Genomic DNA, 21,896 nt, shown 5'->3' with positions numbered 1-21,896 from the left:
TCGTGAAATGACGTGCAGAACGTGTTCGCCATAATGATAATAAACCGTGAACACAAAGCTACAATAAAGCGAAATAAGCCCTGGCTGTGATCCGGTGATCGATACGTGGATATTCGCCTAGGAGCAATCGAGTTTGGACTGATATCGGCGGACACGAGTCTCGGTAAATTTGGAAAAGGCGAAGAAGAACTGAGCGGAACAACGAGGTAAACTTAGCATGCTAGCTACGTAGCCAGGTTTACCTGTGATGCTGCTAGCTAACACCCCAGTGCTAGGCTGCACATACAGGCAGGTTTCGTAGGTGCGAGTATAATTTGAATGTGACACACTGAGCTGCACATGTCTGGACAGCTCAGGCTTTATGTGAACGACAACTGGAACTCAAAAGTGGCCACTTTGAAAGTGTCGCTAGCGAGCTATGTATGGTAGCTTCCTTGTTTAACCACAGTGTAGCTAGCCAAACACCGCAACAGGCAGAGTTTACTGCTGCCTTGTACAGCGAGAGTCAGCTATTGGTGAATGTAGGAAAACACGCGAAGTGCAGGGAGCTGAGATTGCGTTTATCAATCCAAGTTGAAAATATGCTAAACTATTTTAATCTACATGCTAACTTGTAATGCAATAGCTACTTGGCAGTCCTGTTTGACAGTTGCAGTCCCAGGAGGGCAGCTGCACCTGCACATAGTTGTTTGACGTTAGTGAAGCGATGGAGCAAGTCTGCTTCCTCTCCCTCTCTCTCTCTCTTTTTTGTTTAGGATTTTAGCGGAATATATCATTAGACCACAATCATGCGTTCCTTGTGTGTGTCTAGATTGTTTATTTGTTTTCCTCTTGGATTATAAATCACGATTTGCAGAATGGAGCAGCAGATAAGTGTTGACTGAATTGTAAGGGACTGTTCGTTTCGTACGGGGGGTAGGCAATGGTGCAAAACCTGGTTTGACATGACTTTTCTTGTGCTGCTTTCAGATGCCTTTCATAGGTATTTAAACCTTTGAACCCTATTGAATATTAAGAGCAACTTGGCAAGATATATCCTGCAAATTGCAAGAAATAAGCAGATTTAGAAAAAAAATTTAAGCTTGGGAAAAATGTCCAGACAACTATATATTTATTATAACCATACCAATATATTTTAAATTATTTTTATATAACTAGTATTATTTTAAAGCAGTTTTTCAGGCCATTACCCTTTTTAACTTTCCATTTCTTTTTTAAGTTCAAGGTAATTTTCTTGGAACTTTATGCTATTCCTGACAAATATCTAGGTTAGTTTTTATGTTGCTGATTGCCTTCCCCAATGTTTTTGAAAATTTCAAAATCAACCCAGTTTGCCCTGATTTAAAAAGGGTTAGACACTTGGGAGGGACTTATGTTTTTTATTTTGGCTTATACAACTTTAAAAGGCTGTATTAAGAATTTATTTTACTGCCAATTTTTAAAGAAAGCTTGCCTTCCAATAAAAATCAATAAAATGTCACCTTTTATCATATCCAGAAGCTGTAAAAATAGAAATTATCACTGGATTTCTAAATTTCCAGTGGTCCTTGAACACCTTGTGTGGGACAAATGCTCCTATCAGAAAACAAAATAACCAAATCAAAGTAGTGATATTTCAGCAAAATCACTGTATCTCATTTTAAATGTTGCCAAAAAACCCTTTGCACTAACTAACCAGCATGCTTGATAGAAAAAAAAGCCATTTTTAAACTTGAGGATTTGTCTTCAAATATTAACTTCCAAATGTTGAAGGTTACATTTTTAACATCTAAAAGATAATTTATGTTGGAGAGAGGGTCAAGCATTTTCAACAAGTCACTCAGCAAGGCTGCAGGAAAAGTATTTGTTGCATTGGGGAGAGCCAAAAAGACAAAAAACAATGTCACACCTCAGCAGCCCCCAAGTCCCTAAAGAATATTAAGAATGAAAATGTATACATGTTAAGTGCATGCAACCCTGACAGGCTGCGCTATGGCGTCGGCGTCTGCCAGTGTGGACTCCAAGGCAGAGCTGACTGCTCTACTGGAACAGTGGGAGAGGGAGCAACAAGGCAGCACACAGGAGCTGGTCAACATCCTCACCAAGTAAGTGGTTTAGTAAAAGTCTCTATCATGAGTTGTTTCCACAAGCTGTGTTTTGGTGTGTATGACTCAAAGATCGTCAATGTGTTGATGTAACTTTCAGAATCTCAGAGCTTGTTGAGAAAGAGACAGAGGAGTACCACAAAGCAGACCCAGACCCTTTTGATGATCGACACCCTGGTATGAAAAAAAAAATCACATCATGGGATCATTACTGGAGATTTGATTATGGTGTATGTTTTTGACATTTCTCCTTTGGCCACTAGGGAGAGCTGATCCAGAATGTGTGTTAGGGCACCTGCTCAAGATCCTGTTCAAGAATGATGACTTTATGAACACAGTAAGAATGGCTTTATGGACTATTTTCATGCAAAACAAGGGACTGTCTTTATCATTTGAGCCAGAGGGTGATTCTTTTCTTTTCTTTTGTAGCTGGTGAATAGCTATGTGATGACCAGTCGAGAATTTTCCCTCAACACAGCAGCTTGTCGCCTGCTTCAAAACATCATGCCGGGATTGGAGACAGCTGTGGTCTTTCAGGAAAAGGTGGGTTAATATCTTAGTTCATGTCAAGATTGCAGCATTTCAGCTCTTATGTTACTCTGTAATGTTCTTGTAGTTTTTAAGATACAAGTTCAACATACTGTGTTTAGTGGTTAAAAGTAAATCAGGTAGTGCTTGCTTCCACTTGTTCTACTGACCACATTGTCCATTGGTGTTTAGTATGCTGACATAAGTAATATAGCTAGCAAGAGATGAAACAGTATGAAATTTTTATATCATGACCCAAATTATCAGGGTTGTCTGTATTGGCAGGGAGTTATTTAACATGCTGAAAATATCCTGATAGCGGCAAAGAAATCATTTCACCAACATTTATATTGAAAACCACAAATATAATGTTTTGTTTGCATTAACATTAAAATAATAACATAGCTAATACCTTATGTGAACATAAGAAAACAAAACAAGATGAAGACAAGCAACCAGAAGCATCATTGGGTTTGCCCACTGCTCATCCACTCTGTAAACAAGGAAATAGCTAAACAAACCCACGTTGCTCGCTGTGCCTGCATTTTTTAGGGATGCACAATAATATCCGCACGTCATCAGTATCGGTCAATAGTGGCTTTAAAATGAAATATTGGAATCAGACATGCTGATTTGTGCCAAAATGAGAGACTGACTTTTTGTTTGTTTGTTTTGATTGAAAAAGTGAACATGTAAAAAACATCACGCTCATTTGAAGTATTATTATTATTTTGCACAATGAATTAATATTACATGCACTGAAAAGCTTTGCATTTTACGTTTCCATCTGCTGAGTGTGCGCAATATGATGGTAATTCCACCACAAAAGAGACTTGATGATCACTAAAATTAGGTGGGAAAAAGTGGATATGTATCTATCACTGTTGGTCATTGGCCAAATGATATATCGGCAGAAAATCCAATATTGTGCATCCATACGTTTTTCAAAGTGCGGTTGTCAACAACACAGTTTCAACAACAAAGAGGAAGCTACAAAAAAGGGAAGTGTTTTCTCTTGAACTGAGTGGAAGATCTCTGTTAGTCACACAGGCACTCTGGTTTGTTTGGCATTACAGCTGTTAGCAAGAACACATGGGCAGAGGGTAAAGGCAGGATGCTCAGGTTGGGATCTAAAGTAAGATTTGAAAGCCAAGTCACAGCTGAGTCACTGGTATTAAACAATGACCTCATCAAATGTAGATAACCAGAGAGGACGTCAGTTGCTGTGTGGTTTTTGTTTGTGGAGTCACAGTCCAGCCTGCAAGCTAGTTACACTTTGACCATCACGCTGAGGCATTTGATTTAAGTACATAGATAAACTGTCACCTGACTCTTACAAAGTCGGCAAAGGTGTAGTTGGTAACTTTTATTAAAAACTTTTTATATGTGCTTAAACAGTCATAAGACAGATAATCTGTTAAAAAAAATCATACTCCCCTGCTTACTCTGTTGCTGTGTAGCATTTCTTAAGACTTTGCAAACAGCCAATCAGAGCGGAGGAGTCCCTAACAGAGCTGTCGGTCACATCAATCACTGCTCATCAACTTTGATCGTCAGCGCTGATCAAATCTCAGTGTTTGTTTTTGGTGCACCACAGTAGATTTTAATGGATGTCATTATAAGTGGGAAAGGGAGGAGAGACATCATTTTTTTTACTGGCTATTTGTCTCATGTACTTCTTTCAGATTACTTAAAACCTTTACAGCAACTACCTCTGATCTGACACTTTACAAACACATTTATTACAAACCATACTGTATTTCCATACAGGTAACCTATTTGTGTTATTGAAAACATTGGATTGCACCTTATTTGCACTTAACTGTGCGCTAGTTTTTATATTTTGAACCTTACTATTATCTAGTTTTAAATTTAGCTTTATATTTGTTATATTTTGTATCTTATTTTTGCTGTTAATTTGCTCTTTCTACTGTTAATTTCTGCTGCAGGCTTTGTATGTGCACTCCTCTAACTTTATATTTCAATGGCTGCACATCAATTTCTCTCAAGATAAATGAAGTTCTATCTTATCTTGATATGTTATTAAAGGATCAGTTTGATAAAATATGGCTCTCATAGCTTTAAAGGTTCATTTGGGGAAAAAAGTAAACCAAAAACCCTCCAGTGTTGGTCTTGAGAGCAAGTTGGGCAAAGCACAGTACTAAACATTCTGATTAAAAGTCTGTTCATATTCTTGTGTCTATGTGTATTTCCTGTGTTTGTTCCTGTTAGGAGGGCATAGTTGAAAGGCTGTTTAAATGGGCGCAGGAAGCCGAGCAGCCACTCAGAATCTACGCCACAGGCTTGTTGGCCGGCGCTATGGAGAACCAGGACATTGCAGCCAACTACAGAGAGGAGAACTCAGTTTTGGTCAGTAGGGGATTGTGCTGTCTCAAATGTCAGTTTTATTGTAATGAATAATGTAAAAGTACACAGTGATGGACAAGGTATTACGGCAACTGATAGATCTGTTATCCCAAAGAGCAATTTGCTCATCATCAGTAGGCAATGTGAAACAGCAACTTTCCATCAACTTGTTTTTCATGCCTCACTCTGACAGGTGCCTTTGATGCTGCATCGGTTGCGTGAGCTTCAGGATAAGGACGCTGAGAATAAAAGGGAAATCAAACGGCCCAGCCCCAGGAAGACTTTGAGTGAGCCCTTGCTACCTTTGGATGAGGAGACTGTTGACGGAGGCTTTGAAGAGAAGCCCTTCACACCGGGGAGAAACGGAGCTGAGAGGGAGGGGACGGGGCCGGAGGAGGATGGCGAAATTCCCTTCTCAACTATCGAGCCTGAAAACGAGCTTTCATTCCGACTCAACTCCCCTCATAAGACCAGCAGCCGCGCCAACTCGGCTGTTAAAACCATGATGAAGCCCATGTCTGCCCCAGGTTCACTGACACACCAAGGCATGTCTGATGGCAGCAGTTACCTAAAAAGGAGGGCAGAGAGGGAGAGCGGCAGGACCTCAAAACAGAAGCTGAATTTCTCTTTGCCAGACCCAGAAAGGAACTTCGCTGAGCTTTCCAACAGCAGCTGGTCTGAGATGAGCCCCTGGGTGATTGGCAACAACTATCATCTGTACCCGCTGACCCCAGAGATCGAGCAGAGGCTCATCCTGCAGTACCTCACACCTCTGGGGGAGTATCAGGAGGTTTGTCCATTAATATCAGCCCACATAGTGGATAGCAAAACAGAATTGTGCAGCGTGTGGATTTTTGTTTATCTCTTTATACAAGATTGTCTTGTCACAGACTTGCCAGCAGATGTCAGTCTTCTTTAATTATGATTAAATACATTATTGCGTTCAGATACAATGTGAGTGTGATTCTGTAGGGTCACCTCAGGCATTTTTTAAAAAAAAATTAAGGATCCCACGGCCATTAATTTCCTGAAAAATATATGAAATCAGAAAAACTGTTTTCCAGGCCTTGAAATGATTTGGAATTAACAGGATGTCTTTGAAACATTTTGAATATACATTGTTTTGGCTAGTGTTTAAAATATGTTCATAAAAAAATCCCCAAATATGTCTAAAATATGTCTGTAAAATTACAATTTAAAATCTAGCATTGGGTTGTGCGACCTTTGAAATGTCACTAGTGTCACATGATACACATAGATCCGACCAGCACTGTGCTATTGCGTTATTGCCAAGGCTGAAATTAGCTGTCACATCAGATGAGAAACAGGAAAATGCTGAAAAGCTGTTGTACAGCAGGTTAAGGCTTTCAAACTGAAATTTGAGACACATAAGATATGTGAATATTCACTGTTAGTGTCGTAAATCATATCGTTTTGTTTTATTACTGATGGACAGGAAACGCTGGCTTGAATAGGAGGCTGCTGCAGGACAGTTATACTGTATTGAGACATCAGACAGTGTTTCCAACTAAATCTCAGCGTAGATCAAACATCTGATTATTAACGGGTTAATTATTTACACATAACATGTAGCCTAATGATACAGCTGATTTGTTGAAATATACATATAGAGGTATCGTGAGCCGGTCACCTTTGAATGTATAAATGTCCAGGAAAATCTGGCCACTGTGTTGGGTTATTGATCCACCTCGATTGTGGAAGACAGGTGGGACATGAGGGCGATCTGTCTTTATTTATTGAGGTATTTTGAGTGCTCAGGTTCGTGCAAGGTCACAAAACAATTATTGGAAAAATGTTTGTTCATCAAGTCATGAATCCATACAGATTTGTCAAATTGCATTGATAGTTATATGATCTTTGGTTTTCAGTCCCCCAAAAAGGGGCTTGTCCTTCATGTTTTGCATACTACCCACATGTGCTGTTCTGGTCTATCATTAGTGGGCATAATTATGCAGCTGGTTGGTGGCGGGAATGTATGAGAGAGTTAAGTTGCAAGCAATATCAGTTTGCTTATCCACAAATGCCTGGGAAGTGTGTGTGTGTATTAATGTATGGCTGTATCGCTGCACAGGCACTGTGCATTTAAAATTACTTCAAATATTAGGAAAAGTGTATCGAAAGTCTTGAAAATTCTTTTGTAGAAATGTGTGGACACAGCAGTTAGCCATTTCCAGGGTTCCATAGTAAAGCGAATTTACATGATGGATGTATGGTCAATGCTCATTTCTCCTCCTTCCTGCAGCTGCTGGCGGTGTTCATGCAGATGGGAGCTCGTGAGCTGCTCATGCATTACATGGATCTAAAGCAGACCAATGACGTGCAGCTCACCTTTGAGGCTCTCAAGGTAAACACCATCTCCTCGAGTTGATCCTCCCTGCTGCCAAAACGCAAGGTCAAACTCCTCTGACTTATTTCTCTTTTTTTCTTTTCCTGTCTTGCAGTACCTCGCTTCTCTGCTGTTGCACAAGAAGTTTGCTGCAGAGTTTGTGGCTCATGGAGGAGTTCAGAAGTTGCTGGAAATCCCCAGGCCATCAATGGCTGCTACTGGAGTGTCTCTGTGCCTCTACTACCTTGCCTATAACCAGGATGCTATGGAAAGGGTACAGAACAGACACACATTATATGCAATGATTATAGCTATAATTGTGCCAATTTTGCTCGTAGATTTACATTTGACGTGCCAGAGGAAAGCTGTTTGAGCTTGGTAATGTGCCATTATAGTGGACTGTGATATGAAATAAAATCTGGAATTTAGATTACGGTAATGTTTGATATATCTCAAAAGTTCCTAAAGGCTGTTTTTCAATTTAGTGATACAATTATGAACTTTTTGTATGTTCTATATAAAGCGTAACTTTGTTATTTTTCAACCTGGACCCTATTTTCCCATGTTTTTGTGTCTGAGTGACTAATGGGAGCAACCACCTTTGAAACTAGTCCAGTATTGTAATCATTCAGTGCACTTTTGCAAGTTTTCTGACCTTTAAAAATGTTTGGATTTGCCACTTACAGGCTCAGATTATTATTCTAAGTGTCTTACAGAATTATGGAAAGGATACCTACAAAGGCAGACCTTTTTGTTTAAGAGTAAGATCACTTTTTGTTTAACCAAAACAGCCCTGAAATCATCATCACGAGTCTAGTCAGACTAACCAGACTCACCAGACACCTTTTAAATAAACAGCAATTTTAGCATGTCACATCTTACTGAATGAATTAAGGGTTTATTTCAACCAAACCAGAGTTAATGATTGTTAAAACAGCAACTAGACCAACCAAGATGACTTTTGTTAGTTTTAATTTGTTGCTGTCAAGTGTGTTTTTTGATGATAAAACTGATATATATTTAAATGGATTCTGGTGGATTTGAGAATTGGCAGTTTCAGGGCTGTTTTTGATTAAACAAAAAAGATTTTGCCCTTAAACAAAAAGGTCCATCTCTTTAGTGTCTTTTCTATGATGTTGTCAGACACTCAGAATAATAATCTGAACCCATTAAGTACAGGACATAAATTCACAGTGCACAGTTGCACATTAACATAAAATCGCAACCTGTTTTGTGGCTGCAGCGCTCTCGCTCAACACTTCACCAGTTTCAAAAAATTGTTTTCTGCATTAGCCGCTCAGACAATAAAACGTGGGGGATCCAGGTTGCAGAGTAACGAAAGTTACTCTTTGAGTTGATCAACACCAAATTCCTTTAAGTTTTTGGTCAATATTTTCACTTTATAAATCTTCTATTTAAAAAAATCTTACATGTAAATGTGTTGTACTAGATACGACAAAATTTTGGTCACTTTGGGCTGCAGCTCTGCAGAAAAAGTGCTTCACAGATAATGTTATTAAAACAACATATTCAATCACTAAATAATCTTTAACATTAATATTGAAGTATTTCCGAAATTTTTTTCTTTCATCAGATTTGCATAGCTCTAGAAGCAGCGCACATTTGTAATCACAAGCGTTACCTTTCCTCTGTAGGTGTGTATGTTGCCCCACTCCATCCTGTCAGATGTGGTTGGTTACACGCTGTGGCTGCTGGAATGCTCACATGCATCCGGCTGCTGCCACGCCACCATGTTCTTCTCCATCTCCTTTTCTTTCCGTGCCGTCCTGGAGCTCTTTGACGTGCAGGACGGCCTCAGACGCCTCGTCAATCTGGTAAGACAAACCAGCAGTCTGCTAGATGTGATCCTCACTGTAACCTTGTAATGTAACCATCTGGATCATTAAATAAATACGATGTGTTCATGAACTGGTAAACCGAGCAGTCTAATCAGTAACATAACAGATGCTGATGGTGATATGAACCGACTGTTTCCAGATTAGCACATTGGAGATCCTGAACCCTGAGGACCAAGGAGCGCTGCTGAGTGATGATGAGATTTTCTCCAGCAGGCAGACAGCCAAGCACACCTGCATGGCCCTGCGCAGGTACTTTGAGGCCCACCTGGCAATCAAAGTGGAGCAGGTGAAGCAATCCCTGCAGCGCACAGAGGGAGGTGCCCCCATTCACTCCCAACCATACTATAAGGTATGCAGAGGACAAAGGATAAGTGAGACTGACATTACTGGACAGTGTTTTTCATTAATGTAAACATGTTTAAATGTATTACACAGGTGTTACATTCAGTTACTCTGATGCTTTATGCTGTAGTTGCTCTTAACAAGAGTTTGTGTTTATTTTGTGTTCATTTGTGTTCTTGTATCGTTCCCCAGGCGGTCAGCTACAGCCGTGAGCAGGTGGTGGAAATGATGGAGTTTCTGATAGAGTATGGTCCACTCAGACTGTACTGGGAACCAGCGGAGGTCTTTCACAAGCTGTCATGTGTGCAGCTTCTCCTGCAGCTCATTTCCATCGCATGTGACTGGAGGACCTACTATGGCAGGTATGGTCCAGACAGTAATTCTCATTTCTTCATCAAGTCAAGTCACAGATATTTATAGAGCACATTTAAAAGCATGATCAAATAAAATACAGGAAATGAACTAATAAAACAGCTGTTAAGTAAGAAAGTAAAGTCAATAAGAGCATATGATATTGTGACAAAATCATAACGCAAAAATAGCACTTTAGGTGGGCATTTTTTTCAATCTTTGGTAGCTCTCTCTTTTATCACCATGTGTTTGCATCCCTACTTCTTGCTTCATCATCCTTTTGTTTTTACAGTTCTCCCTTCGTTATGTGGCGATATAATGATGAGATAATGATAACATGATAATTCTTTCTTTCCCTGTAGGAGCGATACAGTGCGTTATGCCCTCGACATCCTGAGCATCCTCACAGTTGTTCCAAAGACCCAGCTGTTGTTGTCTGAGGCTGTTGCTGTGCTCGATGAGGGAGGATCCACTGTTTCCACTGTCGGTAGGTGTTTTCGGATTGTGATGCCACTGAGGTGTTTTGTATTTTATATTAATCGACAATGTTAAACTAATTGTGTACAGCCAAGGAGAATTGCATACGTTTCGTGGTGTTTGCACTAAGCAGCTGTCACATTATAGGTGAGCACGAGCAGTAGCATTTTGGAAATGTATTGCAATAAAATTAGAAGTATTATCACCCTCCACAGAATGTAATAACACGCAGCAGCTTTGTATTTTCATTTTTGTTTATTTCATAATACCTGTGCCCAGCTCTGCTGAGAGATGGCATAACTCCAAGTGTTATTTTTGTTCAATGTTTTTCATTCAATCATTTGTTTTTCTCCCTCAGGAATGAGTATCGTCCTGGCAGTGGCAGAGGGAGAGGTGTTTGTAAATGATGCCGAGATTCAGAAGTCAGCTCTGCAGGTCGTCATCAACTGCGTCTGTGCTCCAGACAAACGCATGTCCAGCATTGGCAAGTTCATCGCAGGCACCCCCCGTCGCCGCCTGCCTCAGCAGACCAAAGCCAGCGAGAGTGTGCTCACTAAGATGTGGAATGTGGTGCAGTCCAACAATGGCATCAAGGTAGACCTAATTTATACCTGTCAACAAAACCGTTGTTTGTTTGTTTTTTTTAAGGCTGTACCTGACATTTTTAAAACATTTAGAATTGCCTTATCTCATTCTTACTTTTACCCCTACACCCTGTTTTCGTGTGCCTGTTTAATCCCTCTTAAAAGACTTACAAGCAGGTAGAGGTTGAAATCTTCCCCCTGTGAAACTGGTTAACTCTTTAAGAGCCTAATATGTCATTGTTAGTGTTGCCAGACAGTGCAAATATACCATCCATTGCTGTGATGATTTCACTTGCGAGGGATTTAGGTATCTTTTTGGGCTTGTCAGGATGCTCGTGTTTGTTCACAGCCTAAGTTTCAGGCTATCGTGGGGCACCCGCGAGCTCACCTGGTAGAATGAGCGCCCCATGCACAAAAGCTATGTTCTTGCCACAATGGCCGCGGGTTTTATTCCACCCTTGATGCTTTGCTGCATGTCATCCCCTCTCTCTCCCCTTTTCATGCTATAGCTGCCCTATCTAATAAAGGCCAAAAAAGCTCCAAAAACATAAAAAAAAAGTTTCAGGCTTTCGTAATTACCCCTCTATCCCAACAAGACTTGGGACACTCTACCCCCAGACTTGAGCACACAAAACAGAGTGGTAAGGGCACAGCTGCAGGGTCAAGAGGTGTTTTGGGATTGTGCCAAACAGTGACCACAAAGTTTCTCTAGTCATTCTGTAATATGGTGTTCAAGATTGTTGCAGCTGCAAGAATTTAGAGACATATTTGTGCTGCTAAGAACTGCGGTGGTAAATGGTGCTGTGGCATCAATTGACATCAACTTGCCCTGCATAACACAAGGATTTCTTCATCTTGCATAGGATTTATACTGAATGCATTTATATGTCAGGCTGTAAAATTGGGATTTAGATAAAAAACACTGTGCAAAGAGCTAACTTGGACTCGTTGATGTAAAGATAAAAGATGAGACAAACATTAGAACATTTGTTTTAATGCTTTGTTGGGTCTTTGAGTAATTTTTTCTCAGACTCATGTTTTATCATCAAAGCCAAATCTCTAAATGTTGACCAGACTGATAGATACCAAGTGGTCAGAAATGTGATTATTGTTGAGTTGTGTGCTGCCTGAGTGAAGAATTGTGGGACTGCAGTTACTTATATGCTCTTTAAAGAAGGATTTTTGTGTTTGCCGGAATAAATAAGATAGCAAAGCACTGAAGAGCCCTTCCTTAGCATTTAGAGGATTTTTCTGAGACACGACCGGGTCAGTTCACTCAGTTGGGAGCCTTCCTAAAAAAAAACCTTTCAAACAAGCCCTCTGTTCTGTCAGCCTTTGTTTTTAACTTACATCCTGCGTCTGTTCTTTAGGTGCTGCTGTCCCTGCTGACGGTGAAGATGCCCATTACAGATGCAGATCAGATCCGAGCTCTGGCCTGCAAGGCTCTGGTGGGTCTGTCTCGCTCCAGCTCCGTCAGACAGATCATCAGCAAGCTGCCTTTGTTCAGCAGCGGACACATCCAGCAGCTCATGAAGGAGCCTGTGCTCCAGGACAAACGCAGCGAACATGTCAAGTTCTGTAAGTTTGCTGCTGAGCTGATAGAACGGATTTCTGGGAAACCGCTGTTGATTGGTACGGACGTGTCTCTGGCATGGCTGCAGAGGGCCAGTGTGGTCGCTCAATCCAGGATTTCCTTCCCTGAGAAAGAGCTGCTGCTGCTTATTAGGAACCACCTTGTGGCCAAAGGCCTTCATGACACCGCCACCACACTCACCAAGGAGGCAGATCTCCCGATGGCATGTCTGTCTCATTCTGCACATTCGACTTCTGCTTTCCCTCCTGTCGCTCCTCCCCTACCTGCCTCCCCTGTCGCTACTCTACCCCGCACCCCACGGCTGGCCAACGGTGTTGGGTCCAGACTCGTAAACCATCCCTCGCATTCATCCACCCCAGGGTCCAGCAATCCACAAACGCGTCCCTCTACATCACAACCCACTGTGTCTTCTTCTCCTGCTTTCCCCTCACCATCTGTCCCTCCATGTAGCAACGGCTCCCCTCTGATCGGACGAATTGTTTTCTCACGTGAACGGCAAACCGGGTGTGGTACGGCAAGCTGCAAGAAACCGCGGGTGCTGAGACAGAAATCTGACCATGGCGCCTTCAGCCAGAGTCCGGCCATGAAAAAACAGTTTGACAGGCACCTGCCCTCCCCCCCTGCGTTAGACAGCATCATCACAGAGTACCTGAGGGAGCAGCATGCGCGCTGTAAAAACCCTGTGGCAACATGCCCGCCTTTCTCCCTTTTTACCCCCCACCAGTGCCCTGAGCCCAAACAGAGACGCCAAGCACCCATCAACTTTACATCCCGACACACACGAAGGGTTATATATCCTAAATATGGAGGAGTGGATGGAGGCTGCTTTGACAGACATCTCATCTTTAGCAGGTGGGTAGCTTTGTTAGATTCATGTTTCCTTCCTTCAACACAACATGAGATTACTCGACCTCCTTCACAGTCATTCCTCTACACTTTTTACTTTCTGTTCCCCAGGTTTCGTCCCATCTCCGTGTTCAGGGAGGCAGACGAGGACGAGAGTGGATTCATGTGTTGTGCCTTCTCAGCTCGCGAGCGGTTCCTGATGCTCGGGACGTGCACAGGGCAGCTCAAACTCTACAATGTGTTTACAGGCCAGGAGGAAGCCAGCTACAGCTGTCACAGTTCAGCCATCACTCACCTGGAGCCCTCACGGGTCTGTAGCTTCTAGAATATAAGCAGTTTGATGCTATGTGTTGCTGAATTTAGCTTTATCCTCTTCTGTGTAAGATGTGTAAAGGTAAAAATGTGCAATATGTTGCTTGGATGTATTATTATGTGTGTGTGTGTATATATATATATATATGTATACACACGTGCGTGTGTGTGTATACCAGAAAATCAAGAAAACTTTTATAGATCCCCTGTAACAAGTTATAACCAGGTATTTGGAAAAACAATATCAGAAGCACGGTATTATTTCAAACAAATTGTGTTTCTATGTCAGCTTGCATGTAAGCTTTAATCTTCTCATTTTGTGTTTGCAGGATGGCTCTCTGCTCTTGACGTCAGCCTCTTGGAGTTACCCCCTCTCTGCACTGTGGGGCATGAAATCAGTCTTCATCATGAAGTAAGTGATGTTTGCACAAGAGACTGAAAATATATTTTTACCAGCTACATACAACATGTTGAAACCTTAGCAGTCCAAAATTGCAAACAGCATGTACGACATGAACACTGTGACCATAGACCATCAATCAACAGTTCAATTAAACCTGTCTGTGATCATATGTATGTGGTCTTCAGTGCCCAATGTTACAGCAGCTTAATGTTATCAAAGGCGGGAGCTGCCGAAAGAAGATGACATGCTGTTAAATTATGTACGCTAACAGCCTGAGGTCTGCGGTCTTCAGTTCATGGAACACAAGCACTTTGCATCATTCATCCGTACAGTTTAACCAAGGCAACACTGGGACTCGCTGATGGATTTGGATTTCCTTCTGCAGTGTCTTTAAGCAATTATAAGTTTTAACTACTCCGCTTTTAAACTCACACTGGCTCCATGTTTCTGATTAAATGTTGAAATGTTGCTCTTGTTGTCTGTAGGCATTCTTTTCTGGGCGATCATTATGTCGAGTTCAGTAAGCTTTCACAAGATCGTGTCATTGGGACCAAGGAACATATAGCACGAGTACGTATGTCAGCATTTTTTAAACATGATAATATAAAATGATACATACTGAAAAACATTACCCAAAGAAAGTGAACTTACATTCAGCTCTTGTCATCTTCAGATTTATGACATCCAGACGGGTCAGGTAACTCTGACTCTAAACAACCCAGACTTGGCCAACAACTACAAGAGGAACTGTGCCACCTTTAATCCAACAGATGACCTGGTGCTGAATGACGGCGTGCTGTGGGATGTGCGCACGGCTCAGGCCATCCACAAGTTTGACAAGTTCAACATGAACATCAGCGGTGTGTTCCATCCCAACGGCCTGGAGGTCATTGTAAACACAGAAATTGTATCCTTGAGATGGTGTGTTGTTGTATGATGGGATTGTCTTTAGTTGAGATGTATCAACAAAATTTTCCAAAAACATTAGATGGTGACATCCAAATTACTGAACTTGAGGCTTCAATATGTCCACAAGTCAGTGGGTGATGTCACAGAAATTATGTCCGATATTTTGGCAGTATTTGTCAAAAATGCAAATGTAAAGCTCATGGTGATACTTCAGAAACAATGCCAGGGGATCACCAAAGTCAGTATGATTCATCCACTGGGAACAATGAATATCTGTACAAATTTATCGACAGTGGATCCAGTAGCTGTTCAGATATTTCAGTCTGGACCAAAGTGGGGGACTGACAGACATTGCCACCACTCGGATGTCACCAGCAGGGCCAAAAATGTTGTTAACTGCCTTTTTCCAAAGTGTGAGGCAGAAAAATGCGTGAGCAAAAAAATCGAAATGCTTAAGTACATCACCATGTGGTAAAAAAAATGTTGCAGCATTAAGATGGGACAATCTTTTAATTAATTACTAAAATTAAAATGAAGTGGTTACCATGACTGGTTCAAAATGCTTGTTTAACATTAACTGAAGTAATGGGTATACATCAGAACATTTCATAAATCTGACCAGGACGGAAAAAAGAGATTGCATCAGTGTTTAAATTTGTAGTCGCTCTAGTGATTGGATGACTGTTGGGCTTTTATTTCACTGCTAAACATTAAATATTTATTGCACTGAAAATTGATTTCATTACCCTGGGGATGGTTTTAATCGCTGTGTAATTAAATTCGTAGCAGATTTAGTTGCCGCAAATGAAAAATGGTGTCATGCTCCTTAGTTGGAGTTTCAGTGGGACCTGCGGACCTTCCACCTTCTCCACACGGTTCCCGCTTTGGACCAGTGCAGGATAGTCTTCAACAACAATGGCACAGTCATCTACGGAGGTAAATACAGAAGCCACTGCATGATGGGTAATGTAGAAGTTCTGGCATCAAGCCCTCAACTCCACAGTAAGTGCAAGTGTGTGTGAAAGGTGTGTGTGTGAGTGAAAGGCTGGTAATTATGACGCAAAGTGAGCATGTGTGTACTTGTAGAGAGGTGTGAACAGAGCCTGTAGAGGTGTGTGTATGCATGTGTGTGTGTGTGTGTGTGTGTGTTTGGTACCACCGTCACTCGGAGCCATATGGGCAGAAGGCTCTGTGTTGGACTGGCAACAGAGAGAACCAGCTGGTTCACGCCACCTCACAGGAAGAGCAATGGGCGTGCCATAATGGTTCAGCCCGTGCGACGACCACTTGGACGTCTCAGGAGGCCGAACCACAGCTAGCCAGCTCACTGAGCACAGTTTTATCTACTGTCTGTCTCTCTCACACTCTCACGCTCTCTGGCTCTTTGGTTTTGCAGCAATGTTGCAGGCTGACGATGAGGATGACATGATGGAGATGCAGATGAAAAGTCCATTTGGTTCATCATTCAGGACCTTTAATGCCACAGACTACAAACCAATCGGTAAGACGTCCTGCCCTCACCCCACTTTAATTAATCCCTTCTCCAAGTCCTTTGTAATTATTAAGGAATTTTTACTTTTTGGTTAACTTTTGAGTATATATCATAGAAATGTAAGGACACAAGTAAAAAGGACAAACTAAACTAAACTTTTGTATTAACAAACTGACTTGTAGCAAGTTGTGAACTCACAGAGGTCAGGTTTTGCAGCAATGACCCAACGAGCAGTGGAGTATTACAAAAAAGCATTCATTGCAAATATTAAACATTAAAAATATTCCCGCAGCTGTTATTCCCTGTTCCTTTCTGTGCCATTAACTGCACGTTTGTTGAAACAAGACCTTCTGTAGCTGCCTCAAAAGGACGAGTGAGAGCTGCAGTTCAGTAGACAGCTAAAAGGCAGAGATCATGGGGATAATTAAGGTTTTATTTCGACTAAATCTGAGTCTGTGATTGTTGAAACAGTGGACTAACTATTTAGATGACTAAAAAGTGTGTTTTCGCCATAACAACCTACAACAATCACAATTTTCTTATCTTACAGCCGACCACGACAAACAGTTCAATGTCCTTTCTATTCATTCTGTTTCGATGGTATATATTATACACTGCAGTAGTCGTTTAATTATGGTAAATGACATATACATATACATATACTATCTATTTTAGGTTATTTATAGTAGTGTTTTCATAAATTGATCCCTGACATGTTGCCTTCCAGCCACTATTGATGTCAAGAGGAATATTTTTGACCTTTGCACTGATACCAAAGACTGCTACCTTGCTGTGATTGAGGTAAGCTTTTTTGTGACTTTACAGTGTAATTACTTTTTGCTAAAGGTTGAGATTATTATGTGCCCTTTTAAATATGAGAAAGAATTGAATTTCCTTTTCAACTGCCTGCCTCGTAGAACCAAGACTCTGTGAACACCGACACAGTTTGCAGGCTGTATGAAGTTGGCCGGCAGAGACTCGCAGAGGAAGAGGAGGAGGATGAGGAGGATCAGGTTCTAACTTTATTTTTCTATTATTGGAGTGTTTGGTTTCTATTTGTCAGGATTAAAAATGATTTTTTTCTTTGTTTTTTTTTTTTGTTATGCATGCAACAGGAGGATGACGATCAGGAGGAAGACGACGACGATGATGAAGATTCAGACGACGACGTCGATACAGATCCTCTTATTGCCGAGCTAGAGAACGAAAACGGCGGAGAGGATGAGGAGGACGAAGAGGAGGATGATGGAAACGATGAATTCTCTCCCTCTGATGAAGAGGTGGCACGTCTTCTCGAAGACGATGTTGACGTCGGGGATGACGACGATGAGGATGACAATGACGAGGATGACTCCGATAATGATGACGTTGATCTGGACGGTGACAATGGTGAGTAGCGCTTCTACAGGTTCTACAGAGTTGTTGAGTTCAGGCCTTTAAATGTTTCAGTTTTAAATGTTTACTTTCTTTTCTGCAGTATGTATTTGATTTAATTTTCAGCTGTCTGGGCTGCGTTCTCTGTACGCAGATAACCCAGTTAGCTTGATTTCACTGTAGACACAAGTCAGGATTTTCCAGCTCTTCAAAGCTGGCTTAAGATTTATCTGCAGATGTCGTCAGAGCAACACGTCCTTAAGCCCAAATCTGCAGAAGTGCTTAAAGCTCATACAGAGAGTCATTTTCAGACACAAATGACTTCTTTCCTTAGAGGGATGAGGAATTCCAAATAAAACCTGTAGGTTTTTTAATAACCCTTTCAAACTATCAGCTTTATTATCACTATTTAATTTTCACAAACAGTAAAAAAAATATATATATACTTTGCAACAATATAAAACAGGTACTTATAAAAATAAAAGATATGGACTAAGTTAAAATGTTTTGACTATTAAAAGGGGATGCAAACGAGAAACGTGACATTTAACAACATTATGACAAGGTGTTGTCATTTAAACAGTGCAATATTTAAATTTTACATGCAATACATGTGTAGACTGTATTCATGTGGATTGAAACTTGGCCATGCAGTGAAATCTACTTAACCCTGAACACTGTATCACTCAGGGTATAACTGCGTTCACTCAATAATTGTTGTATTTAAATATCTGGTCATTCTTCTGGGTTTAAAAAGTTTACAGAAGCATGCACGTCCAGACAATGAACACTAGGTGCTTTTGGATTATGCAAAATAGGGAAAAACAGAACCCACACACTAGACTAACCTCTCATAAATATTTAATTAAATTACCACAAAGTAAGGTTTAAAGGATACAAGACTTCATGGTAGGATAACAATCTCAGAAAATATCACTGTATCATGGTATTACAGAATAACTATTATTTTTACTTACGATGACCCTTGCAGGACTGAAAATAGGGTACAAACAAATCAAGGTTTTTTTGTTTGGTTGAACAAATGTTTTATTACTGTAATTGAAACTGGAAACCATTTTTAAAATATCAGTATCTATAAAAAGTCTCCCTTTCATGTCATTCATAATATGACAGCCATCAATTTAGTTATCACAGCATACCTTCATTTTTTTTCTTTTTTCCTCCATTTATTTATTTATTTTGAACATGTAAAAGAAAATAGAGAAATGATTATACAAACAAGCAGGTGGATAAAAAAGTAAAATTTACAATGAAAACGTAAAGCAAAAGAAATGGTCAAACACATGATGACTTGGTTTACATATTCGAAAAGGAGTGAGAAGAGGTACAAACATATTTAATTCACCCCTTTTCCACAAGTCAGTGAATTTTAATTAGCTGCTTCCTTATTAATTTAAATCTATACTCTACCTAAAAATATACGCATACACCCACATCTACAAAATAAAATATCAACAATTTTACATTATTATTTACAGAGAGAAAAGAAAAAGAAAACCTTGAAACTGGTACACCACTGAAACCGTACCACCGAGGTGATGTTTTGTGCATCACACTCTTCATCAGACCGCTGATGAAAAGCATTGAGATACATTTGAAGAACGGGGTCCTGATGTGCAGTCTCAGCTAAGTGATGGAACAAGCCTGATGTTTGGTCCAGTTTCTATGTTTTCATGCCTGTCTGGTCACTGTGAGGAAATGTTGTCTCTCCCAGTGGAATTTAAAAAACTGCTGTCTTTGGTTATTCCAGTGAATGACAGAGGAAGCATGAATCTTAGAGGGAAAAAATACATCTAGTGCTCCTTCACATTCACATTTCTAAAATCTGTATTTGTCTATCGCGCAAACAGACAGCTCCGACAACTCTGACCTTGAGGATGACATCATCTTATCCCTGAATGAGTGAGGAGCCAGTGGCGTCAGGGACGACATGTCAAAGACGTCTGCCTCATGGACATGTGAGCTGCAGAAAAGGAGGCAAGGAAAGGAGGATAATATCAGCAGATGAGGTGGGAGATAAAGTGGAGCACTGCCAGTTTGAAACAGTAGGTGTCCACACTCTGTGTGACGAGACCAAGAAACAACAATCTCATAGAGATGGAGGGGGGGGGGGGGGCTGCACAAATTGACTTACTTGTGGGCAAAACTGATTGTATATTATATAGTTTTATAACAAAAAAAGGTGTGCTTGATGATGGCCGAAATCTCCAGTGTGTAGATGCAGTGAAGCAAAGTTTTATATTTTATCACATTTCCGGCTTTTTAAGTGAGTCTCTTCATTTGATATTGATTCTCTTACTTTGTAAGCCTCTGTTTGGTCACAGATTAGTGTTTGTAGGGAGAAAGGCTTACATCGCAGTGCTTCGGGTCTGCATTTGTGTGGCAAACAATACAACGCTCTTTCTCAAGCTTGTGTTTTGCCAGGCCGCCTGGAATAATCACCAAAAAGTAATAAAGCATCAAATTAGGCAGCTAATGTAATGCATAAACATGTTGTTGATGGTTCATCAAGCGTCAAACTTCGCCTTCAGGTTTTTTACTTTCACCATAAACCGATGACCAAAACGCCACACAAAGCAGTGCCATTGGTGAACGTACAGTAGCCTTCTGATTTCATTTTGTAAGTAGACAAAAATAAATCAACCTGGTGCTCTTGTATTTGCTGGAGAAACCATAAGTAGTTTGGACACTGTAACAAAACTATTGACACACCTGCTCACTATCAGCACGACAAACATATAGAGGCTTCAACAGCTCTCTACTTTTGTGTTATCATAGGCTTTATTGAGCCACACAAGGGTTTGGCTCTAGTGGATGTTTCTTAAAAAGATTACAGGGATTTGTGCTGTTGATAACGGCAAAAGTCCAATAATACAGTGAAAATGTAACCTAATCTTATGTTGGAAAACTGAGGATTTATCACAGTGACTTTGGTTCAGGACTGATAGTAAACTTCATCTCTCTGAATGAAATCGATCTTGCTAAATCTTAAAAGAGCCTAGACACATTGGAAAGAAAACGATGGTGATAAAATTTAGCCAAATAATTCACTTCAAACTTGACTTTCCTCTTGGTGGAGTGACAGGAGGCCTCAAAGTCTCAACAGTGACAAAACAAATGCCTTCACTTGCACACTTTTTGAAAGCAGTGCAGACGTTGATTTCTCATGTTTTTTGCCTTGTATCTGTTTATTTTACCTGTTTTCTTTTCCATAAGAAGACTTTGATGTTGAGTTTCTTGAAACGGTTTATGTACAGCTTGTATGTATCTAAAGTATTTTTACTATAAATAAAGCTGCAAAATTAGCTTTGTGCACTACGTTAATGGAGTGTGAATGATGCTTGCGGGCAGGAGATATTTAAAAGCTGTAACAGCAGAGGTGTGTTAAACAGTTGTGGGTCTTTTAAACGGAGGAAAGCAAGAGTGCATGCTGAAACGGAAACCAATATCAAGGTCATTAAGACATAAACTTGGTGGTTTTGTCGGGTACTTCGGTATTTTTCAGCCCAGGCCTTATTGTTCAATTATCTCTTGAAGGGGCTGTGGGAACAACAGTTTTTTTGTCAACAGCTGACTGTTAATTGGTTAGAAGCTGAGAATATTGTTGACCACTCACGCATGCTGTCTTTCAGGTTAATTTTGCTGCTTTTCATGCACCACCCAGGTCTGGTGGGGGCTAGCTAGCCCTGCCGCTCATTTGATGATGACCACTTGTAGCGCTGTCTTGAACCAATGGCTTTACTGTAGAAACATTGTGTCAGCTCTTTGGTCTCTTCCCCCCTGGGGAGTAAGTGGCTCAATTTTGACACACATTGTTATGATATCACGGTTAACTCTGTTAGCACTGTTAGCAGTGTTAGCACTCTCACTGACAAAATTTAGCGTAACTTTGGAGTGTTATTTTGCCTCCTTCCTGAGAAGATACCATGACACACTCATGGGTTTCTCAGGTCTTCCAGTTTCATATAATGCAAATATCATCACTCTAGCTTTAAATTCAGCCCAG

At 40.7% G+C, this 21,896-nt stretch overlaps 1 protein-coding gene across 1 annotated transcript; it reads left to right on the top strand.

Moving 5' to 3' along the window:
* The first annotated feature begins 10 nt into the window (after positions 1-10).
* On the top strand, positions 11-21,187 carry LOC121946916 (DDB1- and CUL4-associated factor 1-like). Its single transcript, XM_042491742.1, has 25 exons — positions 11-206; positions 1,964-2,084; positions 2,185-2,261; positions 2,348-2,421; positions 2,514-2,627; positions 4,845-4,982; positions 5,173-5,769; positions 7,243-7,344; positions 7,442-7,600; positions 8,982-9,161; positions 9,325-9,534; positions 9,720-9,889; positions 10,241-10,365; positions 10,714-10,949; positions 12,310-13,385; positions 13,491-13,689; positions 14,021-14,103; positions 14,580-14,664; positions 14,768-15,001; positions 15,846-15,939; positions 16,400-16,504; positions 17,223-17,296; positions 17,413-17,508; positions 17,611-17,884; positions 19,741-21,187. Exons 2-25 carry the CDS (start codon positions 1,972-1,974, stop codon positions 19,794-19,796), a joined length of 4,671 nt encoding a protein of 1,556 aa, XP_042347676.1. The 5' UTR covers positions 11-206; positions 1,964-1,971; the 3' UTR covers positions 19,797-21,187.
* Positions 21,188-21,896: the final 709 nt, after the last annotated feature.

The sequence above is a fragment of the Plectropomus leopardus genome, chromosome 8 (genome assembly GCF_008729295.1).
Source record: "Plectropomus leopardus isolate mb chromosome 8, YSFRI_Pleo_2.0, whole genome shotgun sequence".
NCBI classification, from domain to species: domain Eukaryota; kingdom Metazoa; phylum Chordata; class Actinopteri; order Perciformes; family Serranidae; genus Plectropomus; species Plectropomus leopardus.
The sequence above is the reverse complement of the archived record's forward strand: the minus strand, read 5'-3'. Positions and strand labels throughout refer to the sequence as shown.

What these genes read in the sequence shown, in the direction of transcription:
- LOC121946916 (XM_042491742.1), top strand. Translation starts at nt 1,972, where the DNA reads ATGGCGTCGGCGTCTGCCAGTGTGGACTCCAAGGCAGAGCTGACTGCT. An exon ending in ACTCCCAACCATACTATAAG is followed by an intron (nt 9,535 to 9,719) that starts GTATGCAGAGGA and finishes ATCGTTCCCCAG; the next exon opens with GCGGTCAGCTACAGCCGTGA. An exon ending in GCTACCTTGCTGTGATTGAG is followed by an intron (nt 17,297 to 17,412) that starts GTAAGCTTTTTT and finishes CCTGCCTCGTAG; the next exon opens with AACCAAGACTCTGTGAACAC.